This window comes from Salvia hispanica, chromosome 5 (assembly GCF_023119035.1).
Source record: "Salvia hispanica cultivar TCC Black 2014 chromosome 5, UniMelb_Shisp_WGS_1.0, whole genome shotgun sequence".
NCBI classification, from domain to species: Eukaryota; Viridiplantae; Streptophyta; class Magnoliopsida; order Lamiales; family Lamiaceae; genus Salvia; species Salvia hispanica.
Window position 1 is genome coordinate 36,305,560 of NC_062969.1, and position 24,148 is coordinate 36,329,707.

General features: G+C 35.5%; 2 protein-coding genes and 6 non-coding genes across 9 annotated transcripts; all 8 read right to left on the reverse strand.

Annotated features, from left to right (window-relative positions):
- Positions 1–126: 126 nt before the first annotated feature.
- On the reverse strand, positions 127–3,588 carry LOC125188675 (RNA-binding NOB1-like protein). Its single transcript, XM_048085671.1, has 5 exons — positions 3,237–3,588; positions 1,715–2,807; positions 1,341–1,509; positions 549–665; positions 127–448 (listed from the first exon to the last, which is right to left on the reverse strand). Exons 1-5 carry the CDS (start codon positions 3,562–3,564, stop codon positions 302–304), a joined length of 1,854 nt encoding a protein of 617 aa, XP_047941628.1. The 5' UTR covers positions 3,565–3,588; the 3' UTR covers positions 127–301.
- Positions 3,589–7,076: 3,488 nt separating this feature from the next.
- LOC125191467 lies at positions 7,077–7,209 on the reverse strand. Its single transcript, XR_007171149.1, has one exon. It is a non-coding gene; the product is annotated as a small nucleolar RNA snoR136 (small nucleolar RNA).
- Positions 7,210–7,246: 37 nt separating this feature from the next.
- On the reverse strand, positions 7,247–7,338 carry LOC125191496. The gene has a single exon (XR_007171170.1). It is a non-coding gene; the product is annotated as a small nucleolar RNA SNORD25 (small nucleolar RNA).
- Positions 7,339–7,543: 205 nt separating this feature from the next.
- On the reverse strand, positions 7,544–7,669 carry LOC125191452. The gene has a single exon (XR_007171135.1). It is a non-coding gene; the product is annotated as a small nucleolar RNA snoR77 (small nucleolar RNA).
- Positions 7,670–7,823: 154 nt separating this feature from the next.
- LOC125191424 lies at positions 7,824–7,914 on the reverse strand. Its single transcript, XR_007171108.1, has one exon. It is a non-coding gene; the product is annotated as a small nucleolar RNA snR60/Z15/Z230/Z193/J17 (small nucleolar RNA).
- A 58-nt stretch (positions 7,915–7,972) lies between these two features.
- Positions 7,973–8,051, reverse strand: LOC125191448. The gene has a single exon (XR_007171131.1). It is a non-coding gene; the product is annotated as a small nucleolar RNA U83 (small nucleolar RNA).
- Positions 8,052–8,159: 108 nt separating this feature from the next.
- Positions 8,160–8,262, reverse strand: LOC125191429. The gene has a single exon (XR_007171113.1). It is a non-coding gene; the product is annotated as a small nucleolar RNA Z43 (small nucleolar RNA).
- Positions 8,263–16,662: 8,400 nt separating this feature from the next.
- LOC125191186 (protein LIKE COV 1-like) lies at positions 16,663–22,050 on the reverse strand. Of its 2 annotated transcripts, XM_048088686.1 has the most exons (8): positions 21,957–21,972; positions 21,622–21,846; positions 20,861–20,913; positions 19,335–19,444; positions 18,763–18,930; positions 18,578–18,675; positions 17,345–17,471; positions 16,663–17,050 (listed from the first exon to the last, which is right to left on the reverse strand). In XM_048088686.1, exons 2-8 carry the CDS (start codon positions 21,775–21,777, stop codon positions 16,959–16,961), a joined length of 804 nt encoding a protein of 267 aa, XP_047944643.1. In that variant the 5' UTR covers positions 21,778–21,846; positions 21,957–21,972; the 3' UTR covers positions 16,663–16,958. The 2 variants fall into 2 exon arrangements, with proteins under 2 accessions (XP_047944643.1, XP_047944642.1); XM_048088685.1 differs by having other exon boundaries at positions 21,622–22,050.
- Positions 22,051–24,148: the final 2,098 nt, after the last annotated feature.

The window sequence follows — 24,148 nt, forward strand, 5'->3', positions numbered from 1 at the left end:
GTTTAGTTTGGTTTTGTGAAACTTCAAAAATAGATATAGTTCGATTAACACAATGAACCATCCAATGTCTACAAATGATCATGTTTAGTTTGGTTTTGTGAAACTTCAAAAATAAATATAGTTCGATTAACACAATGAACCATGACTCATTTGAAGTATCCAAAAACCTATCGGAGCAAAACTTGATTACATCACAACAGAAAAGGGAAAAGGGGAAAAAAATCACTACTCATCTTGTCTCGTACATTAGCCACAACAAAATTGATGCATTAAAGCTAAAGTAGATATGGAAGTATGGTGCTTAGCATTTTCGAGGGGCATAACGGATGTCGTTGGGATTCCTCTTGCCGCTGAAGACAGCAAGTGCTTTCCTAACCGGAGGCTGGAGTGGAGCTTTCTTATCATTGTGGTGGAGGAAAATGTCATCTGGTATAAAGAAATCATCATCCTGCACAGCATCACGTTCAAGTAATGGATTGAGCCAACATCTTACAATCAAAAACAAGAAATACTATAATGTAAATGATGAAATAGATTAAACAATGAACCTGCTTATTCTTCTTCTTTGTCTTTGGATACAGAAATTTCTGCGGAAGCTGATCCTCACGTAATATAGGGTTCTTTGTAATTGCATCTCTACCACCTTGAGGTAGAGGCAGTGAATACTGAAAAGGGATATCACATAAAAAAGTTTGGTCAAATTTCTGCAAATGCTTGGATCACATCTGTAAACATAATCAATTCAGAATCTCACAGTATGCTGATAAACAAAGCGCAGAACCAACAAACAAGAAATTACATAGCACATCTTAAGAAACCAAACTCTCATCAGTCTAAATATCAGATACGAGCAGCCTTCATTGTATAGAAGAGACTATTCAAAGATAGAGAATAAGATTACCGAAAGTAAAAATTCCATATTTTGTACTTTTTAAGTTTTCTAAATTGGGTCACTACTTTAGTTTGTTATTTTATCAAAACTGAATCTTTGTTAACTCATACATGTCAAGTTAGGTCCTTCTATTGCTCCAAAAGCAAGAAAGGACACAATTTGAAATAGTACTTTGCTTTTATCAAAAGTGGAGTTCCTAAACCCAATTAACAGAAGAAAAAAAAGGGGTGAAACAAATAGTAAAGGGACCCAAATCTGTTTCAAGTCCCCTATAGAAATTCATTACTTATTATTTTGTCAAGACAAAAATATTTATTCAGAAACACCAACCTGCAAAGGCTTTGATATTTAGAGGGCCTTGGAAAAGAACTTTCTAATGTCATATTGCTACTATCAGTATTAAGAACAAAGTGCAGACAGGATGGTTGTTAAAAGAAGTTACTGTTACCTTTGTTCCACGTAAGGATACGCGTGGTCGACGTGTGGCCAATATAATACCATTGTCACTAACCGTAACAGCAACCTTTCGTAATGTGCCACCATTCCCACATGTGGGACAGAAAATCTTACCGATTTCTGTGGTCACCTTAGAACAAGCATGGCATTTAAGCACCCACCTAGAGAAAGAGAAAGAATATCAGGTTGACATTCATATCATAAATATAATGAATTATACATCTATCCCAAAATGTGATGTTTGGAATATATTCAGTGATCCCATTTATTCTGTTTTCTCCAGCTTCAGAATTGTTACCATATATTTACGTGAATACTTATTTTCTAAATCTATTCAGACAAATCTAGAGCTATCCATAATCATACCTGTGAAGCTCGCGAATCTGCATTCCTCCAGGGGCCAGAAGTCTTAAACCCATCTGAAGAAGCACATTTTGCATTGCATAATCAGCAGTTATGCAAGCGACACTAGACTCGGATAAGGATCTAAGAGTCCAGCTCTGTTCGCTACTTATATCATCTGTATGCCATGTATCAGCATCTTCATTTGTCTGACTTGTAATCTCTAAGTTCCCGAGCTGTTCAGTGCTCTCAACAAGGTCCTCCTGCAGTGTGTCACCAGAATAATCTATTGCCTCTACCCCACCGAATTCATCTCTCTGAGAAGGAAGATTAACCCTCTCGCCATTTTGAGAAGACATCAAGCATTCTTCATCCAGTTTCATCTTATTCATACCTTCAGAGATATCTGCATTTCCGTTAACATCCTTACAGAAACCATTAACCGTTTGCTCATAATTTTCATCCACAACAAGCTCTGGACATGCGTCATCATCAATGTTTTCAGTATCTGGATTACTGGGTGTGTCTTGTTGTACGGATGAAGCATCACTCATGTCACGTCTAGCTTTTCTCCTGAGAAATCTTCTATGGGTACTTCGACTAACGGCAGGTCGCCAATCATCGGAGTTTTCCTCAGACTGACCTAGCGATGCATCAATACCACCAGCCACCATCTTTTTCCCATCAATTTTAACCTCGCTCTTCTTCATCGGATAGTATCTCTTTGGTTTCTCAAAACCAGCATCACCATCCTCCTGGTTTCCCGCACACGACCTACCATCGTGACTAGAAGCATCCTCCATACCAATTTGACCTTCTGGAATAACACCAAGGCTCAAATCTTTGAGGGGCAAAATTCTAGAATCAGCATGTGATCCATTGTCTTCAGCATGATCTAGTGCTTCCCATTCCTCAAGATTAGGGACATTAGAACCCCATCCAGGCAAGTCCTTTTCTGGAAGCCTTTTAACATTAACTGCGTGAATGGCAGGCGGGTTGTCTCTGAGATGCTGAGTCCCATGGATTTGGGCCTCCAATGTGTAGGTCAAGGCTATGAGCTTCAAGTCCACATCCGAAAGTGTTTGCAAATCACCCGTAGCCCTAGCAAAGCTGGCCACTGTAAAATGACAAATTGTGTAAGAAAACTACTTTACATTAAAAGCTTCTCCCATATAAGTTTTAATACATGTGATTGAGCTTAATATTACCAAATCCACTAACAGCAGCAGTAGCAGCAGCAATATTCCAATCTCCTAGTTATGTGCTTTTTTGTAATGTAAAGAAACCTTTTAAAATTGAAACTTGCTTTATAATCGAACCTCCAAAAATTATGATTTATAATCGAACCTCCAAAAACTAACACAAAACTGAAGCAGATATAATTTAATCTGCAGGATCTAAAAAGCTCAACTAAATTATGCGCACAAATTAACCACAAATACGATAGAAAACATTGTAAATTTATACATAAACAACAATTATTGAGGAAACAATAAAAAGGATCTACGAACGACAACAATACTGCAATACATGAAGAAAAAATCACCTTTCTTAAGAGCATCAGGTGAAGGTTCCAGAGTATCAACAGTGAAGGGCAGAAAGTGCAGGGCGTGGCGAGAGGCGGGATCGCGAATTTCGGTGATGACCTCGGCGACGGAGACGAAGCGGTCGGCGGAGTGGAGGAGCTTCTCTCCTCCCTGGATTATGGCGTTGGCGTCAACAACCGCCACCGCGATTCCTTTTGTTGAAGAGCAGCTCCCCACCAATTTTTGAGCGATAAATTCATTTGGTTGCTGCTTTTGTTGTGGTTGCGGCGGGGGTTGCTGCTTGAGGATATTGCTCCAGCACGTCGGCGGTGGAGCTTGTACTTCCATGGCAGAGAGGGATAGAGAATCAGAGTTGGGAGACGAAATAAACCCTATATACTTTAGTTAGGAGAATTGGGCCCATATTACTGGGCCGACTTTTCTCAAAATACTAACTAAATCTTTTGAATAAATGATCATATGGTTTCAAAGTCGATTTATTACGTAATTAAATTACAAATTAAATGTATAAAAGAAATGCCACATATGGGGATAATAAAAAAGGCTATTAAAATAATGGTTATTATTTAAATATTAATAAATAGAAGGCCAAAATTTCTAAATTATTAAGAACATGTGATACAATTCCTGTTTTATTATAGAATAATCTAGAACTAAATTAAAACAATTCTAATAAAAAATTCTAGAACAAGAGGTGACTTGGTATAAATAGAACCTCAACCTACGAAGGAGTGCCTATCAAATAGGCGGATACCTCTTTTTCGAATTTCTCAAAATCTAGTATCCGATATTCGATCCGAAAATGATTTCGGATAACTAGATATTCGACTCTGATATCCAGTCCTGGTTGTGAATTTTTATTTTATTATTTCTTTAAGAAAATTAACTATAAACTTTTAGAAATACAAACTTATAGTTCGAGTTTAAGATAAAAAAAAAAACTAATATAAATTTTTAGAAAAAAAATTAATAAGTTATAACATCTATCATTCATCCATAATAAACATCACAAAGTTAATTATTTTATATTACGATATTCTTAGAGCATCCACAGTGGATGTCCGATTGCCCGAGATCAGGCTCGGGTGTCGTCGGCATCCACTACAAGAGCCCGAGTCCGAGCCGGGCGACCGAAAATTCAGTCACCGAAAATTCTATCATCCCGATCTCGCGCCCGATCGATCGAGGATGCGATCTCAAAATAATTATAAAAAAATCAATTTTTAATTATAAAAACCATTTTTAATTCTAAAAAAATGATTTTTAAATTAAAAAATTATTTTTTAAACTTGAAATAAAAAACTATAATTTCACAATGATCCAAACTAAAAACGGATAAGTGAATTAGTGAAAGAATATATTTGTAGAATATAAACATTCACACTAAATGAGCAAGTTTTGCATTGCTTGAGTAAACTTTTTATAGATAGGTTTTCAATTTCAACTTTCATTATGACTTCGATGTGGGATAAATGGTAGTTTTATAGATAGGTTCTCAACTCCAAATTTCTTTGTGATTTCGATGTGGGACAATTAGTTTTACACTTAAAAGAGAGTTTTTTGTTGCTTTGTAAAAATTTGTTTGAGTTCAATACACAATCTATGTTTATCCTAATGGTAAATGTACTTTGAAAAATTATAGAGGTTGTGAGTTCAACATATTTAGTAATTTAGGGTTTTTTTTTATTTAGCAATTTAGTTTAGTAATGTAGTCTTTTTTTAGCTAAGTATGATGTAGTTTTTTTTATTATTATTAAGTTATGTAGTTGTTTTTAAAAATCCGTGGTGTTTCATATAATATATTTTGATATTTTAGTAATTAAAAATAAAATAAAAAAAACAATAATATTAAAAATTAAAAGCAAATTGAGTTTAATTGATATGGCTCCCACTAGGACCAAACCAACCATTGCAGAAAGAAGGGTCATTGTTGTTTTATATTTTATGTAATTTTAGTTATTTTAATTGTTTTGTGTTTTAACAAGAACAAGTCTTACGCTAATTTTAAGATTCGCATTACGTATAATATTAGATTCAGGTAATTATTGTGTGGTGTCAACTTAAATTGTATCGTATCATTAATGGTATGACTAGAAATTTTGATATAACACGAATACGCACAAAGTTAATAGGCTTTGGTTCATATTGGGTCGACCGAATAAAAACGCAAGATTTTAGTGTTGGATTTGTGCTGCAATGATAATTCAACCTACGCGATTTAAAAACAACAAATTCTTGTAAAATGATAGAAAAAAATGATATAAAAAAGACATATGCAAACTAATGTAATTTTCAATCCAACATCATTTTCTTCTTTCAAAACATCATTGCTTCAAAAACAAAAGACAATACCATTTTCAATTTGGTACAATATAGCAGTACTCACTCCGTCCCAAAATAAGTGACTCGTATTCCTTTTTAGAGTGTCCCACTATAAGTGACCTATTTCTATTTTTAGCAAAAAGTCATATTTCTTACTTTATTCTCCACCTACTTTATTTTCTCTTCTCTCCTCTACTTTTCTCTCTCTTATACTTTACTCTCTCCACTTTAACTTATTTAAATATCATTCCTTAAATCCCGTGCCCAAAAGAAATAAGTCACTTATCTTGGGACGGAGGGAGTATTATCTTACATCAACTCAATGGGCTCCTACCAGACCGAATAGGAGTTGTGTTTATCATATTTGGGTTTGCCACTTTAGGAATCTCAGTTTATCATATTTGGGTGTCGCACTTTATGAGTCTCAATTAAAATATTCTATAAATGGTTATAAGCCTCACATTCCACTAACCTTTTTATACTCACATTTTATTATGGGCGTGTTTGGTAAGTTAGTAATACCAAGATAAAGAAATATATATGGACATTTCTAATTGTTTCATATCATAGTTAAGCTTAACTCAAAGCCCAATATAAGACAAGAGCCCTACCCAATCTTACCAAAATTATAACTTTAATCATGTTTATGTAACCCACCAATTTGTCAAGTTAAACCATGTTATTTAATATACATTTAGATAATTTTTGTTCTATCAAACAATAACAAAAAAAAGTATCATATCTTTGCATATCTTGACATGAAGCCCGTATTTCTTATCTTATTTTACATATCTTCTCGTATCTCATCTTTTTTATCAAACGAGTATGTAAAAGTATGACCCACATTCCACTGTCTAAGAAGATAGACAAGGATGTTTTGGTCCTCACAAAGGGCTCCTACCCAACCTCATAGGAGTGGCATTTTAATTCCACCAGGTCGGATGGATAAGATCGAACTCTAGAGAGTCTTACTCAATCGAATGAGTTTAAGCCCTTGATCCACCCGATTGGGTTTGATGCAACAGTAGCCCAAAGATTTCTACCAAACCAATAGTAATTTGTCTTTAATTCCACTCGGTCGAGTTCACTAAACACAACATTGAGATTTATCTGTATTTTACATTAGAGAAAAACACTATACAGTGAAAATGACAAATTTAGAGAGAGTTCCCACTCATTCCACAAAGTAAAGAATGAGATCACAACCAAGATTCCATCATCCAACAATTTAGTTGTTTGATTTCATATTTTATATTCACTGTATTTTGTACTTTAGATATGATATAGGTAGCTAAATGCATTTGTGAAATTCTAAGGTGTCTACAATAATTCTATAGTTTTATTTGTCTTTATTTTCATATACTAGACTCATGTAATTCATTTGGTAGTTATTGTGCTTCTCTAATTTAATGGATTAGCCATTTAATAATATTCGGAGATATAATCCAATTAAGATTGCAATTTAAATCATTGTACAAAAGTATTAGTACTACTACATAGTACTACTAGTAATTTAGTAATGTAGTTCACCAACGTCCAAATGAACTATAAAAAGAATCACCGGATAGCGAGGAGAACTTATTTTTGTAGCTTTACATGGTGAAAAATGACGCACATAAGTGCGACAAAACACAAAATCAAGTAAAGCACAAAAATGAAAAATGAAAAATGAAAAAAAAAATAAACTAATGGCTCAGTCCCTTAGATGTTCAATAATCGCGATCATATCCGCAATCATTACAGGTCTGTGTAACTGTATAAGTGCTCATCATCGCCATTTATAATTTTACCAAAATTCAATTGAAAATAGGAAATATAGCTGTCCCATTGATCTCCACCACAACCCAATAAGCAGTAAGAGTAAAGAAAACAGGGCAACACAACAAATATTGCTTCTAGGGAACGAGTTGATTAGATATTGAGATCAAATCCAACAACCAGATAGCGAAGCCAGCGAAGAAAGGGAGGGTTTAATGAAAAAAGAAATGTTCTTGAGCTTACTAGACCAGCTTCAAAGAATAAATCAGCAAGTCTGAAGAGCAAAAGGTCCTTATGCGAGCAGATCAACACCTTACTTCTCATTATTGTTTAAGACAGAAGTAGGTTGCCTGAATTTCCACTCAAATGCTTCTAAAATTATTGAAAATTTGGTAAAATTGTGGCCTCATTGAGAAGATTAGAATGTCTACATGTGATGTTCGGGCATATGCTTGTCTTTATAAGAATTTAATCACAGGCCAATAGATAGAATTAGGAAATTGATTAAAGGTCATCAGATAGGAGCGAAAGACTAAAAGAGTTTTATAATCACGAATTAGTCATTTGAACTATGCATTTAATCATCACTTGACCAATCAGTACAAGAGAAAAGTTTATGAAAACTAAATTCAAAAAACTAGAATTGGGCGAAACAAGCCTCAGAAGGAAGGCAGTAGGGTGTTCGTAATCAATGAATACTCATTAATAAGTTCCACTAAAATTCATCATCGGCACCTTCAAACTTTCTAAAACTATTTATTTCAGAAATATTAACACAGACAATGCGAATAATCATGAAGATCTGAACAAAAATTGGGCGAAAATGAAAAATAGAAATGGAAGGACTCAGTTTATGGGTGGTGATATAGCAGTATGGTCGGCAAGGCAAGCAATAAGCAATATGCCATTACGACGAACGAGACCTATCACAATTCATCATTGCCCTTCAAATCAATATTCAAACACTATAAAATCAAAGGAAACCATTGGCCTTCAAATCAACCATAAACTGTAAAATCATAGGAAACCAAAAGTGTTGTTGTGGGTGAGTGTGTGCAGCGGCGATGCAAGAAGAAGGGAGAAGAGTAGAATACTTAAAAGAAGGGAGGCGATCGAATTAGGGTTTTTGTTTGAAGTAGGGTTGCGGCGTCACTTATTATGCGGAGGGATTTTATAACAAGTCAACATTTTTAGGTCTTCTTTTACCTTTTTTATTCTTTATTTCTTTTAAATTAGTATAGCAGGCTTTTTTTTTTTTTAGAATTGACTTTTCAAATAAAACGAAAAAAATGAATCACTTATTGATGTGGATTCCAACGTTTCATATTAGGGACCTAATATATATTACTCCCTCCGTCCCGGCTAAGATGACACATTGCTTAGCCGGCACGGGGTTTTAGGAGTTATTGGTTAAAGTGTTTAATTGGAGAGAGAGAAGGTGAGTGTAAGTATTAAAGTAGAGAGATAAAGAAAGATGAATATTTTAATAAGAGTAAGAAAAAGTGGTTGAGTGTATTAATTGGAGAGAGAAAGTTGCCAAAAAAGGAAATGTGTAAATCTTAGTTGAGACAAACTAAAAAGGAAAACGTGTCATCTTAAGCGGGACGGAGGGAGTAGAACTTTTAAAAAATTGGATTGTTGCCATAAATTTTGAAATTGACAAATAATATCATGAAGTTTAAGGACAGAAAGAGAGATCTTTATAAGAGTATCTCCAATAGCTTTAGGTCAGCCACAAGGTAGTCACTCTCTCTCCCTGCCACGTCATCAGCAATAAATTCCACCTGCCACATCATCATTTTAAGCAAATAGGCTAGCCTAAGGCTAGCCACAGTCTAGCCGCAATAAAAATAATTCAATTTACGGAATTAAATTCATGACAAATTACAGAATTAAAATTTACGAGACACATACGGGAAAATTCATTAATATCATTTAAATAAAAAAAAGGTACATTGATTAAAAAAAATTACATTAAAGAAAAAAAAATTACATAATCAATACAAAATAAAATGGCTTCCACACACGAGTCACGCCTCTCTCTACTCCTCGTCGTCGCCGCCGCCACCCGAGACCTCCACGTCTGATCCCCCCAACTATGCCCTTGCGGCATCCAAATCTACCCGCATGCTCTCGGGCATCGAGTGAAGAAACCTCTTCTCCGTGGGATCAGTGGCGGCCTTCCAATCTTGGAAGACCGTGTACATCCGCTCCCGCGTTTTTTGACGCAAGAAGAAGGTGAGCGCGGGTGGGGGGGTTGCCGACTGGACCTCCTAGGGCGATAGGGGGGAGGATCGTCTCGCTGCCCGTTGCGCCCGCTTTTGGCCAATCGGGCGAGTGCGGCGAGCAAACGATGGAGGGGACGGAAACTCCTCGCGGTTGTTGTTGTCCATCTCTCGAAGTTCTCTTGTACAGAAATTTAGATAGAGATAAAACTCGTTAAAACAAGTGGTGCAAATGAAAATGACGTGAAAATCGCGAATATATAGTGTTTCAAAAATTAAAAAATAAAAATAAAAAATGCGCTGGCCGATCGCTCGCCGATCGCCAGCCCGCAATGGCGGCAAACGCATCGGCGAGTGCCTGGAAATCGGCGTGCGCTCGCCTAATTTCTCGCCGAAAGTGCGCTGGCCGGTTGCAATAGTTCGGCTAGCCGACCGGCTAGCGCCGCGAATAGGCTAGCCGGTGGGCTAGCCGCTATTGGAGATGCTCTTACACCGAGTTTGTTATTTCCCAACAAAAAAAAGATTCCGATTACTTTTATAGATTGAAGAATAATTTTGAAGGGTGTGCTTCAAGAATAACTATCCTCAAAGATTAAAAAACTTGAAGCTCTCGAAGTTGTTGTCGATAAATTACGAAAAAAATATGTATCATGACATTATTTGCCGAAATTTTTTCTTTTGTGGGAAATAACAAACTCGGGGTAAAGTTCGTGATATTATTTATCAATTTCAAAGTTCGTGGGAAAAATGCAACTTTTTGAAAGTTCCATGATATTAGGTGCCAATATCCCTTCCTATTATTGGCTAAAGTATCTATCCATTGAGAAATCCTTTTTGGTAGACACGGTGGTGTTTCGTGCCTTGGGCCTTATATAAGTTTTCAAAATACGATTTTTTTTATATTTATGGCTTTAGGAAAGACGCGTACACGTTTAAAAACAAGCAATGGCGACGCATCTTCAAAAACGCATAGCCGATTCGTGTTTAAACATGCGTAGCTGATACGCTCGGATTTTGCACTATTTTAAGGCCGTTATTTGGTCCGTTTTTTTATGTCAAAGTCACTCTACACGTCCATTATTTGCATATTTTGTCTATTTTGGTATTTTGACGTGTTTTGTGAGAAATATGCATAATTGAGCCGAAAAAGGGAGCCAAAACGCAAAGTCTGGAAATCTGGAGTCAAACGGCGGACCGGCGACCGCCGCGAATGTGTGCGGCGACCGCCGGCGCCCGTGCGGCGCAGATCAATGCAGCGGTCCACCTCGGAAAAATACGCTTGGAAGAGAAGTCCCGCCCGGCGACCGCCGGAAGTCGTGCGGCGGTCCGCCGCCGAAGAGACAGACTCTCCACGGACTCCAACGCGGCGACCATCGTGGCCAAGGTGCGGCGGCCCGCCGGAGAAAAGCGGCGAATCCGAGATGCCCTAGATTTGCTCCAAGATTTACCATATTTTGAAGATCTTTTCCTTCTACAACAAGGATTGTCTTTCCCCTATAAATAAGACCTCAAGCTTCATCAAAAAGAGAGAGCTTCTATTTGCAAAATAATTCATAGAGATCAAGAGCTAGAGTACTTCACTTGTGCAAGAAGTTTGAGAAGGATTTCAAGAACATCAAGAACGACAAGGATTCAACCTACGGGTTTTATTTTTTTTAGTTTTATGTTCAAATTGTCTTCCCTTCAATCTATGTGTTTAGCTTATTTCATTATGTGTAACTAAACTCATAGGATTCTAGGGATGTGTTAGTAACGACTTCTGGTTATACAATTCTAATTTTCTATTTAATATCCGTTTTGTTTTTACTTTGTTTCTTCCCTAAGTTAGTCTTGATGTTGCATGATTGAGTGACACAATTGTGTATGATTTAATATAACTTGCTTTATAACTGTGACAGAGTTCTAGCGAGTTAGGTCCACTTAGTAGACGCTACAGTTAGCTTCCCTTAAAACGACACTGTTAATTGAGAGTGAGGACTTTTCAAGGGTCTTAGGAGCTTAATGGAGTTACGTGTTGGGATTGACAACCCTAATCTTGTAATCAACGTTTGCATCGCATGAGCATAAGCTAGGTGACTAGTCCTATCAAAGTAATAACCTGTGCTAGGGTATTGTAGTTTGGAATTTGTATAACCATAACCGTGAACGTACATCCCTGGAATTCTCTTATCTCTATCGATTGTCTCTGTGTTTTGCTTGCATTTAGTTGTTAATTATTTTCAAATATTTTCTGTTTTCAAAAGTTTTCAAAAACATTCTGTTCTTCCAAATAGTAATTGAGTCTTAGTAGAGGATAGACACTTTGTGTTTGCCTTCCCCGTGTTCGATATCCGGTACTGACCTTTGGCTATACTATATATACTCTGTATACTTGCATGTTTATTTAGTGCTAAAAAATAGTGCATCAGTAGCCCTTGCACGTTTTAAAAAACGTGCATTACGGCTACACGTTTTTAAACATGCGTAGACCACCCTACTTACATACTTCCTTCATCCCACACTCTTTCCTTTTTAGTCCATTCCATAAGAATATGCACTTTCTAATTTTAGAAACTATTTTTTCTCTTTAATGAGATGAGACCCATTCTCCACTAATAATACTTTGATTACTTTTTCTCTCTACCTCTCTCTTACTTTATCAATTTTGCATTAAAACTTGTGCCGAACCCAAAGTACATATTCTTTGGGGATGGAGAGAGTATGAGTTTGCCTAGGCAAATTATAGCCTCACTCATCACAAATTTAGAAATCGTCATAATCAGAACTAAAACGGACCTAAAAACGGATTAACACAAGCAAAACCCAAGAAGTAACATGTCATCCACCTTAGCGTAACTCAAACAAAGCAAATCTAACTCGACCTTGCACCACCACCAACACTCAGAAGTAGAGAAATCGGATCGGTGATTAAGAAAAAGAAAGCTATTGTGGTTTACTATGTGGACATGCTTGGCCATCACAACAATTTTGTGCGATACATGATTTTGATACTTAAGTTCATTAAGTTCAACTTTTTTACCTCGAACATTCTCCAAAATGTGGGCCATCAGCAGTGGCAGACCCATGATTTTGATACTGTGGGCCAACTGTTAATAATTGTTGCATATTTTTAGTGTCAACATTGGCAAAAACAATACTGACATAAACAACATAGAGCCAAGAGAAATGAATAATGAGAGATAAATAATTTGGGATTGAGCAATATAAATTAAAGATATGTACAATAACACTGTCGAAATAATTGAAGAATGGTTTTTTTCCAAAATAAAAACAAAACTTAATTAAATTTACTAATACTATAGGATACAAAGTCTGTTATGCTGAGCGCCCAATTTAGGCGTCGACTATTGATTTGGTGCAAAATTAATCAACAATTTTTTTTTTATTTTCTTTTTGTGTTTCCTTTTTAGTTTTTTCTCTTCGTATAATCTTGCGGCCTGCACTTTCTCTCTAAACATTACTGTTTCTTTTTTTCGTCTTCTTCTGTGTATAACTTCGTACTCCTCCCAAATCTGAAAATTGGAAAACATTATCAGCAGTTTTAGTTATATTTTTCAATACTTTTTTGCTCTCATAGTGCCCTTACTCTCAAAATTGAAAATTATGATTTCTAGATCTTGTATACCTCCAGATCCATCATCAGATGTTCAAGACCTCGATTCTCTAATCGGAAGATAGATTTACACTTTGTCGTCATAAAAACAAAATGGAATCATCTTGGTTTTAATTCCCCTATTCAATTAATAAAGATAGAATGACTACATCAAAATTCCAAGATTCACATCTTAATGTGTAAAATTCTAATTGAGGAACGAGATAGAAGAGAAATACATAGGAATGTTAATTCTTCTCTCTTCCTCAACTTGATTTTCAAAATTAAAAAAAAATAATAAACAATATTTTTTCTACTTGCACAGTTAACAAGTTTGGATAAATTGATGAAAGAAATTCATTTTCTCAATTTCTTGTTCTCCACTCTTGGAGTCTACTTCTTCAATAAGGATGAACGTTACACAGAGAGGAGATGTGTTTACCAGAAAAGTATCGCATGTGAAGGAAAGAGGGATATGAATAAAAATATTAAGAAAAGAAAAATAAAACAAGGAAATGAATAAAAAAATCTGTTACTATTTCTGAAGTCGCCCAGCAGACGCTCATATTGGACGCCTAGCATATCAAAACTCATAGGATACATATGCATATTTATTGGGCTAAAGAATTGTGTTTATCCTTAGATTATAAAGAACCTTACCTCCTATGATCTTACAATAACAATATTTACACAAATGAGAAAATATTGAAAAAATCCATAATTACTAATGTGTGAAAGAAAATAAAGCAAAATTTAAAATTACTAGCGTGAGAAAAAAAATATAAATAAATAATTACTACTGCCAGCTAATGATTAACTATGAGATTTAGAAAAATGAATCATGAATTATTGTAGCTATAGGACAAGTGTGAAAAAATTAGAAAAAGATAAATAGAAAATCATCAAAATGCATGAGAAAAGACAACTAATCAAGCGGCTAGATTCGATCCCAATATCGAAGGGATATATTAGATCCACTTGAAACGTGGCCACGGTTCGTAAAACCGCCGGTTCCGGTTCATGACATGCTTGAACCGTAACCGGCCCGGCTATGACGGTTCCGGTTCCAGTTTAACCGGCGGTCACGGCGGTTCCGGTTCCAGTTTAACCGGCGGTCACGGCGGTTCCGGTTCCGGTTAATAACCGCCGGTTTTTCGCCGGTTCCGGTTCATCTGGGCCGGTTCCAGTTCAGTTCCGGTTTGTTTGTTTGTTTGTTTTTTTTTAAATCTTATAGTTATTACTTCTAAATTCTATAGTACAATCCAAAGAGAAATTGATAATGATAAAGAATTGCAATTTTATTGATTTGAAACTTTGAATGTAAATTTCTACAATACAATAACAAGTTACAACTTACAAGTTACAAAATACAACAATACAAGTATACAACTATACACTTGAATTTAAAATATAGATACAAAATTACGATTTAAAAAAAATATATTAAAAGTAAAGTTGAAACAATTAGAAAAAAAAAAAAAAAAAGGAAAAGGACTTGAGCTCAACTTAAATTTAAATTTTGAAATTCAAATTTTGAAAACGGTCGGAACCGCGGTTTTTGGTCGAAACCGCCGGTTTCCGACACCTTTTCGTGCCTACGCTGCAACCCTACGCCCTACGCCTGCAACCCTACCCCCAACCGGCGGTTTTGTGTCGAAACCGCCGGTTTTCTCGACACGAACCGCCGGTTTCTGACCGAAAACCGGCGGTTAACCGTCCTTTTCCGACCCTACCCCTGCAACCCTACGAACCTACCGGCGATGACCATTTATTTCCGGTTAACCGGCGGTTAACCGGCGAATCGGCGGTTAACGGCGGTTACGGTTTCGTATTTTGTTGAACCGTAACCGAATCGTATGTCGAACCGTAACCGGATTTCGAACCGGAACCGTCGTCTGGTTCCGGTTCCGGTTCCGAACCGCCGGTTCAAAATCGGCGGTTAACCGGTGGGCCGGTTTGGTTTGGCCATGTCTACTTGAAAGCCAACTACACTCCATTTTTTAACTGTAATATGAATATACTCCCTCCGTTCACGAAGAATATTAATTTTCAGTTCGATACGAGTTTTAATGCAAAATTGGTAAAGTAAATGAGAGGTAGAGAGTAAAAGTAATTTAAAGTATTGTTAGTGGGGAATGGGTCCCACCTCATTAGAGAGAAAAGAATATTTTAAATTAGAAAGTGCATAATCTTGTGGGACGGACTAAAAAAGTAAGAGTGTATATTCTTGTAGGCAAATTTCGAATGGTTGGGAGTATAATATATAGGCAAATTTCGAATGGTTGGGAGTCCCAAGTACCCCCCATGCCATTATGTATCCGCAAATGCCATCGTGATAGTGGTAATTGGATACCAGACACTTACAAAAACATCATCGGCACAAGTCAAAGAACTTTGGAAAAAAGATGATCAATAAGAGTACATATTTAATCCAATGGTGACTTGAGCCCTCATAACTTATTGGAACGAGATGAAGCGTTCTACCATATTGACTTAATCCACGAACCAAACACGACCTAAAGTTGAATTACAATGGCCTCACAACTAACACAATTCAATTATGAATACTAAAATGGATGACTTTATAATGTATCAATATCATGAATTATGATATGTTGACTTATATCTTTTATATTCATCCGTCCATGAAAAACAGTGAGAAGGGTATTAAAGTAAATTCAGTTGATTTTGGGCCATATCTGGGGTATAGATATAGTATCAGGCCAAATTTCGGTAGATTATTTATCTGGAAGAATGAGGGAATCCATGTGGGCCTTGGGCGGGCCGACAAATAAACATGGGCCCTAAGATAATTTAATTAAGCTACCAAACAACAGTTTAACCATGATAACTTATTTATCTAGGCCTATCTTGTCTACCAAACAGGCACTAAGCATATAATTTCTAAGATGTCCTTATGATTTGAAAAATTATAGTACTAGTTCCAACGTATAAGTAAGAACTATTCGATTTATACATAATAATGTCAATTAGGATTTATAAAATATACTCTCTCATTCCCAAGATAGTTGAGTCGGTTTTTTTTCATTCGTTTTGCAAAAATAATGAAGTAATAAATAGTTAAAACGGAGATAATGTAGTGTACGAAAGAGAATATTATAAAGAAGAATTTTCTCTGTATTTTTTTCTCTATTGTTTTACTATATCACCACTTTAAGTATTTATATCATTTTTTTAAAGCAGTTAAAAAAATAAATGACTCAATTATCTTGAAACTAAGGGAGTAAATAAAACTCCACCATTGATTTGCTGCAAATAAAATTTACGTACCGTTACTTTATCAGTTGATAAAATTTCATTTGGTTTTACCGATTTAAAACGATCCAACATATTATAGTATATAAAGAGTTTTAAAGGTCAAACCGGACCAGATAAAAAGCCAGCTCAACTGATCAAACTAGTCGATTCCATCCGATTTTTAAGACAATGCACATTTTTTTAACAAAAAAATAAAAAATAAAGACCAAAATATAGCTGACCCAAAATAGCTTAGTGAAGACAAAATGCTAAATTAAGCCCAGTAAAGGGGCAAATACTAACTTGTAAACTCAATAAAATTACTGTAAGAGAAACATAAGCTGCCATAAATTAGAAAACCAACTTCCTACCTAGTAAACTACAATAGTTATGCTGCAGAAGAAGATAGTATTCTAACAATTATAAGACAAAAATGAAAATTTGGAATCCATGTTAGATGCCATCATTACCACACAAGTAGTGAAATTTGGGAATGTCAGATATGGCGAAGGCATGCGCAACCTGTCATATTACTGATGAATTGAAAGTCTCCCAGCTTCTATGATCTATACCGGTCTGATTCTATCGAGTTGCGTGGTTCTCAGATCCAAGGTAGATAGCATTTGGGGCATCGACATGCCACCAGATACCACGATTTCTGCATAAAGAAAACGAATACTACATTGGACCACACTTTCAACCCATATAAAGAGACACCAAGAAAAGCTTTCACAGATAAAAAAACAAGTCAGGAGCGACCTTGGAGAAGGGAAGGAGAAATGCATAATCAAACATTCAAAGATTTGGAAACCTTCTTCTCCTAACAAAATATTTTCCATACACTTTCAGATTTATATCTTTTCTTTTTATCTTTCTGCCAAACCAACAGTCAGTAAAGGCAACTACAGAACTACCTCATTATCATACCAAAATAGTTGCAAACATATCTTACCAATTCCTTCTCTTACAGACAAATTCGGTCTAATAATATCTTTAGCATTGACCAGGAATATATCTCCAATGTAAAGATGGTTCGTTGGGACATACACACAGCAAAGCTCTTCATCTCCTGAATAACTCTGGCATGAGAAGAAAAATTATACTAATAGTTAAATAAGATAATAAAAATATATATAGAAGTAAAATCAGCCTTCATTTGCAAATACACAAACACATCGGATTGTCATTCTCAATTATTAACATTTATAAAGATATCCCACTATATTGAGCTTCTGCATTACTATACTACTCCTATCAAATTATTAATAAAGATACATAGTTGCTTTCAAACTAGACTAGATGTCCAAGCTTTAATAGTTAACTACAATAATCAAATAAATAGCTGCAGATGTAGATTATTGAACAGACTTATCAAGTCATCTGCATCTTTTGTTCAAGGTTTATAGTGTATCCGATACCGACCATCCTCATCCTTGGAAGGGTGGGAGGGTTTACTATCAAGGAAGCCGAAGAGTGATTGATTACAGTGGTTTGGACGTTAGATCAGCTTGTTAATGGAAGGCATTGGATTATGTTGCAGACCTTGATGAAGATGGGATAAAAGCTTTGGACGTTAGAAGCAGCCATGATTGTCAATTACCAATGGTGGGATGTTCGAGCAGCCGCAAAAAAAGGAGATAAGGTGTTGGGCATGTAATGATGTGCACTTTATAATCCCTTGATGTTAGATAAGGGTTTTTATCTTTTCAAGTTTATATTTGTACAAGGGCAACCATGACCTTCAGTGAAAGAGAATTTTAGTACTTTTCAATTGCAACAATCGACACATCTCATACACAAGTAACACAACCAAAACAATATTTATCTTCACTGAATGTCCCTCTAACAGTATCAGGAGTATCAGGAAGGTGGTGCAAAAAGTACATATGCAAGGAAGGTTATCAACTTTATGAAGATCAATGCATCAAAAGTTTGACAAGATAAAGACTCCGGGTTATGCACTTAATATGTGCAGGTGGAAAACCACCTAGCCATGATTTTGAGAACATCTCTTTTCATCAATTAATTTCAAAGTGACCATAGTGCAACACAATATTTAAGTTCCAGTTCCACAGCCTAGGTAGATCAAAAGAACCCAAATTTAAGGGACTAAAAGGACCAGGTCCAGTGATATAAATCCAAGTGCCAGAAAATAATAAGCTAAGAGATGACAGACATGGCAAACCTGGAGTGTGAGAGATGAAGTGATGAACCCAAATGCATATTCACCAATACGTGGATGCCTTATTATAGCCACTTCTTTGAAAGCCCGTGTGTTCTGATCTGCAAAATTAATTGTCTAACAAACTCAGAATCCATACCTGGTAAAAACTCTGTTCAAGAGCCTAAAACATGAAAAAACAAGTGTACCTGGAGATATGGCAGCACTAATTTGCTTCGAGGCATTGTAAATATGACGAATGAAGGGCATGCGCTTAATAAACCACTCTCCAAGGCTCAAAACAGAAGCCCCCAACCATGATGACATAAATACTCCAACCAAGAAAATAAAAGTAATGGAGGTCACAAATCCCAAACCTAAACCAACAGAATATACAGTGTTAGTTGCCGTAAAAATTATCCAAAAGGAACATTCAAAATGTGGGATTTAACTAGCAAAGATAACTCAATGAAAATTAACCATACTTGCAAGAACTTAAAATAATATCCACATGTAAAAAAAAATCCATTATATGAAACAGAGATTTAATTTATAGTACTTCTTTTGAATTATAGAAATTTTAATTCTATAGTGTTTTCTTTTTTGCCCACAGAAGACAATATTATGATTTATGATATCATTCTATTTTTTTTAATTTTAGTAAAAAAATAAAAATATAAAACTTATGATATCATTCTATTTCTTAACTGATAGTTTGCACAATTTTTTAAGGTCCCTACTTGTGTAATGTGTACATTAAGTGAAAGTTCAGCATACTTACCAAATATATCAATTCCAAGTTGAGCATAAATAGGAGAGAAAAATCCATCCACGAAATGAATGAACCACCATGTTACATAGAAAGTAATAGCTATTGGTAGAAGGATAACACTGCAAAATGACAAAGCAGGTGCATATCAACAAGTGAGCAGATGAGCAACAATTCGTTTCTGGTGCAAAAAGTAGAACAAAACTTTACTATCCTCGGAGTAACATTTTTCAAAATCTGAGGCAATACAAACTTACAAAGTTACAAACAAGAAACAGTAGTTTTCTCATGGATTGGATCATTTCAAAAGTTAAAATAACACATTCTTTATTCAAAGACAGGATAGCTTAAAAACCTCAATTCAAGCTTGATGTTTGAACGATTCATGAGAGAAACCTTGCTTAGATTAAGCATAAGTATTTGCTGTGTTTCTCCCAACCAACAACAAACCACAAGACATGCCTACAGCTTTATGTATATATGGCATAAATACACACCCCGACATGTTGATAACTTTGCCAACATATTTAACAGGTGCAACTAACTAATGAACAGTAAATGTTTGTGAAGCTATTCTGTTAGGGACAGATTATTACATACATATTTATTTGTTGAGGACAGATGTATCAATCTTCCTTCCTCTGTAACATTACAGAAGTGGTGTGTAGCTCAAAGTATATAAAAAATTGAAAAACAGTCATAACAGTATAGCACAGTTCCAAGAAAATTGAGATAGTCCGAACTTATTGATCAATGGATGGTACAAAAATTAGAGACACATAGGCTTCATATTTGGAATCACATGGGAATCCTACAACCAAGTATCGCTGATCTATATTGTTCTTTGGATTTTCATGGCCTCGAAAGCATTAACATGTGTAATAAATTATAGACTCCTACAGGACTGTATATTATCAATAAGTTTATTTTTTAAAGAAAGCCTCTTCTAATAGTACAAATTAAGAATGAGGCCGGTCAAGCCCTTCACAAAACCACTAAACTCTCTATAAAGCATGCAAGTTGCAAATATATTGTGACGTACCAGGCAAAAATCCATAAGGTACTAAATAGCTAGATCACACATGAGGAAAGAGATTGTACAAGCCTTTCCTCAAAACCATTGAAATTTCCGAAGGCATGTAAATAGTTACCAAAAATCCCAGAGTGAGGTATCAGTTATTGGCAACTAGAGTGGTTCAAAAGATACAAATAGAACTAGCACTAATACCCATACTTGGCCCTCATGCTGCTTCATTCCTAATTAAAAAAAGATGTACTCCATGATTTACGGAGATAATAATTATTATGCCTGAGTGTCCAAATATATTGCAGGTCTATGCAATAGAGAACCAGCTGAAGAGATCAGAGATCAGAGATCAGAGATCACCAAACATATTAACAGACCCACTGTAATGATTATGCCAAAGAGAAAAAAATATAACAGTAGTCAAATCAACATCTAGAAGCTCCTACATGTATTATACTCCACATCTTAAGCTAAGAATTGTAAGGACCATGTAGCATAAATATGTGCTCACCATCCAGTCATGAACTTCTTCGAAGCCCAGCTCCTCACAACTTTGTAAAACGTCTGCATTGTTACAAAGATGAAGAATTACGTTTTTGTTGATACAAAGCTTAAGCAACATATCTAAAATCAGCACAAAATTGGGCTTTCATCGACAAAGGAACAACACAATATGTTTGCATGAATTTCTTCACATGCGCATATCATTATCAGCTTGGAGATAGGGGTAAGGGGTGGGTTGCAAGCTGACTAAAGTGGCGCCTCTCCACTACACAAAAAGAAACAAAATGGCCACAACTGATATGCATGTGCCTTGTTTCTCATCCAAAAACAGCCTCCGCCTCCCCCTTATTATCTCTATGGCAATACTAGCCTTCCGCACGTGTGGCTAAACTCAGCAATTACAACCCCTAATCCAGAGGAACAATGATATTTTACAGATAATTCTGTGTAAAAGGTTTGAAATTGCTAGAATAGAAGGATAATCGAATTCTTTATTTGCGTTTTCCTTGTGGTGCAAAGCTCATCACATCACAATTACTCATCAGTTGTTTCCTCACTAGAAGAATTACTGAACCACTCTTAATTGCTAACTAAACATAACTAATAATTCATATATGCAATTAAAGAAACAAATAGCGATAAATCATACACTTTTCCAATACAAAAAGAGAGAGAGAGAAGGAAAAAAAGGTGGTAAATTTAAGTCCTAAAATGCTAAAACCCTAACAGGAAAAAAGAAAAAGAAAGAAAACAATCCACAGAAAATACCTCACGGCCAGGATGATGGTGGGAGGAGGAAGCGGAGGCGGAGGAGGGGCCGTCGTCATCGAGGTGGCGGTCAACAGAATCAGGTACTGGAATTAGAAGCTCACGATCTCTGTCTCTGCCGGCGCCCATCACGCTGAGAGATTTTTCATCTCCCATCACAAACAGTCGTTGAAGACTCCCACAGTCTTAACAGATTCAGTGCTCTGCTTCTCTCTCTTTCTCTTTCTAGAAATTGAGCATGAGAATTTTGGGTTATGGGGATGTAGATTAGGCATAAAATTGATGAAACCAATAATAGAGCCAAACAATTATAGTAGTAATTGGCTGTTAATCACAAGAACTCGACGGAGAATTCAACGATTGTTGACAATTCAACTCTGGCCCAACTACAGCTCTTTTACGCTAATACTATTTCATTCTTCAAAACAAACAAAATTTTAAGATTAAGCAATGGACTCCAACAAGAAAATGATAATAACAAATGTACAAGTACTTTTTGTAATGCTACACTTATTATATTATCACATGCCGTTACATATAAATGACGTATTATTAATAGTACAAAAAATAATTGACAATTTAAAGTGATATCAAAAGTTTCATCAAATTTAAAGTGATATCAAAAGTTTCATCAAATTTAACAAATACTATTGTTATGTTTAGAACCTAACCTCTTTTCTTTTCTTCAGTTTAACTTTGAATCAATTGATTTGAGGTCTTCTGCCTTGATTGTATAGGTCTCGGACGTTGTAGCTCCATTAACTAAGCAATATTCTTTTTACCTTATTCTATTGAAATTATGATAATTTAATAATATCATTACTCAAATTACATGTCCTTTTGACCATTACAGCAGTATTTTTTTTTACCTTATTCCATTTAGATTATGATAATTTAACAATTACATTTCACAAATATCAATAATGTTTTAATTTTTTTAGTCAGTTTTCACTTTTTCCTTTTTTTTCTCTGCCACTATTTGACTCTCACGAATTCATGAATTTCATTGGTGCATAAAAAAATAGTGTCATCTTTTTATTTAATTCCGTCCACCAAAATTAGTCGGGTATCAAAATAAAAAGTTACTCTCAATTTATTATTGATGATTTATCTTTCTCTCTTTTACTTTACTTATATTTTTTATTTCTCTCATATTATACTCCTTTTATCTATTTTCATTTTTTTCGCTCACATTTACCAATTCAAATTAAAAGTCGTGTCGTCCATAGACGAGACTATTTTTAGAATATAAGGAATTATCCATCTTTGAGCTAATGTATCCATTAAAACTACTATTCTCGGACATGTTCAATAATCAAATGTCACATAACATTAAATATTGTGATATTGTTCAAAGCTTGAACGAGGTCTTTGAGGAGGAAATGACACAAACAGTGCTCGTATTTCCCCAAACACGGTTGTGAAGTTCTTCAATATGAGCAAGCATCAAAGTATAGTCGTACAAGTGGTGCTTTACATCTCCACTTGTTTTTTTTATGAATAAATGAATTATACAAAATAAAGTTAAAAACAAGCATGACTCTGGCATACTCGAGGGATACAGCCAACTAGCCTAGGCTAGCGAGTCAGAGGAGGGGAAGTAACGAAATACACACAAACTTGGGCATTCCCAAGGGCTTATACTAAGCCAGAATACATTCTCAAAACAAGAAAAACCCTGAGGTTAAGTAGTTGATCATAGCCAGCCTAATAGCTTAGACAAACGTCCTTGTTATGAAGAGTTTACATGGAAACATAGGCATACCCATGTGGGACAATCCGGGTCTGTCTTGAAACCACTAACAGCGACCCTCCGGCGGTGGAGGGCGGGCCTCATTAAAACCTTTTGAGGCAAAACCCAAATGGGAAAAATCCTCAAGAGGAAAAAGAGTACCCTGATTGGGGGATGAGGGGATAGGGGATCGCATGAAGATTGAATGAGGCTCATGAGCATAGAATATGAGAACATTTGTTTATCATACCAAAAACAATACCATACCGATGGTCTTGGAAAACTAAGGGCAATCTCGTAAGTCCTATCCGGAATTCTCGAAGGATGTGTTAAAAGTCAGCGACACCGATTAACGAAAGCTTGCCACTTAGCATCGGCAATGAACACTAAGACGGATCCTAGAGGACCCTATCAACCATCCTACAATGGGGGACTCCCGTCGCAGTGGTGACACCTAGGGGTGAGCAAAATAACCGAAAACCGAATATCCGAACCGAACCAAACCGAAATTTTGAAATTCGGTTCGGTTTTTTCGGTTTTTCGGTTCGGTTCGGTTTTAAAAATACAAAAATTTCGGTTTTTCGGTTCGGTTCGGTTTGGGCGAAAAAAAAACCGAAAAACCGAATTATATTTTAAATATATTATTATATATTTTTATCTTATTAATTTAGTATATTATATCATATATATAATATATATTCTTCTAATATATTTTTATATAATAAATATTATATATATTATATTAATTTTATATTATATATATTTATATTCTATTAGTATATATAAAATAAAATA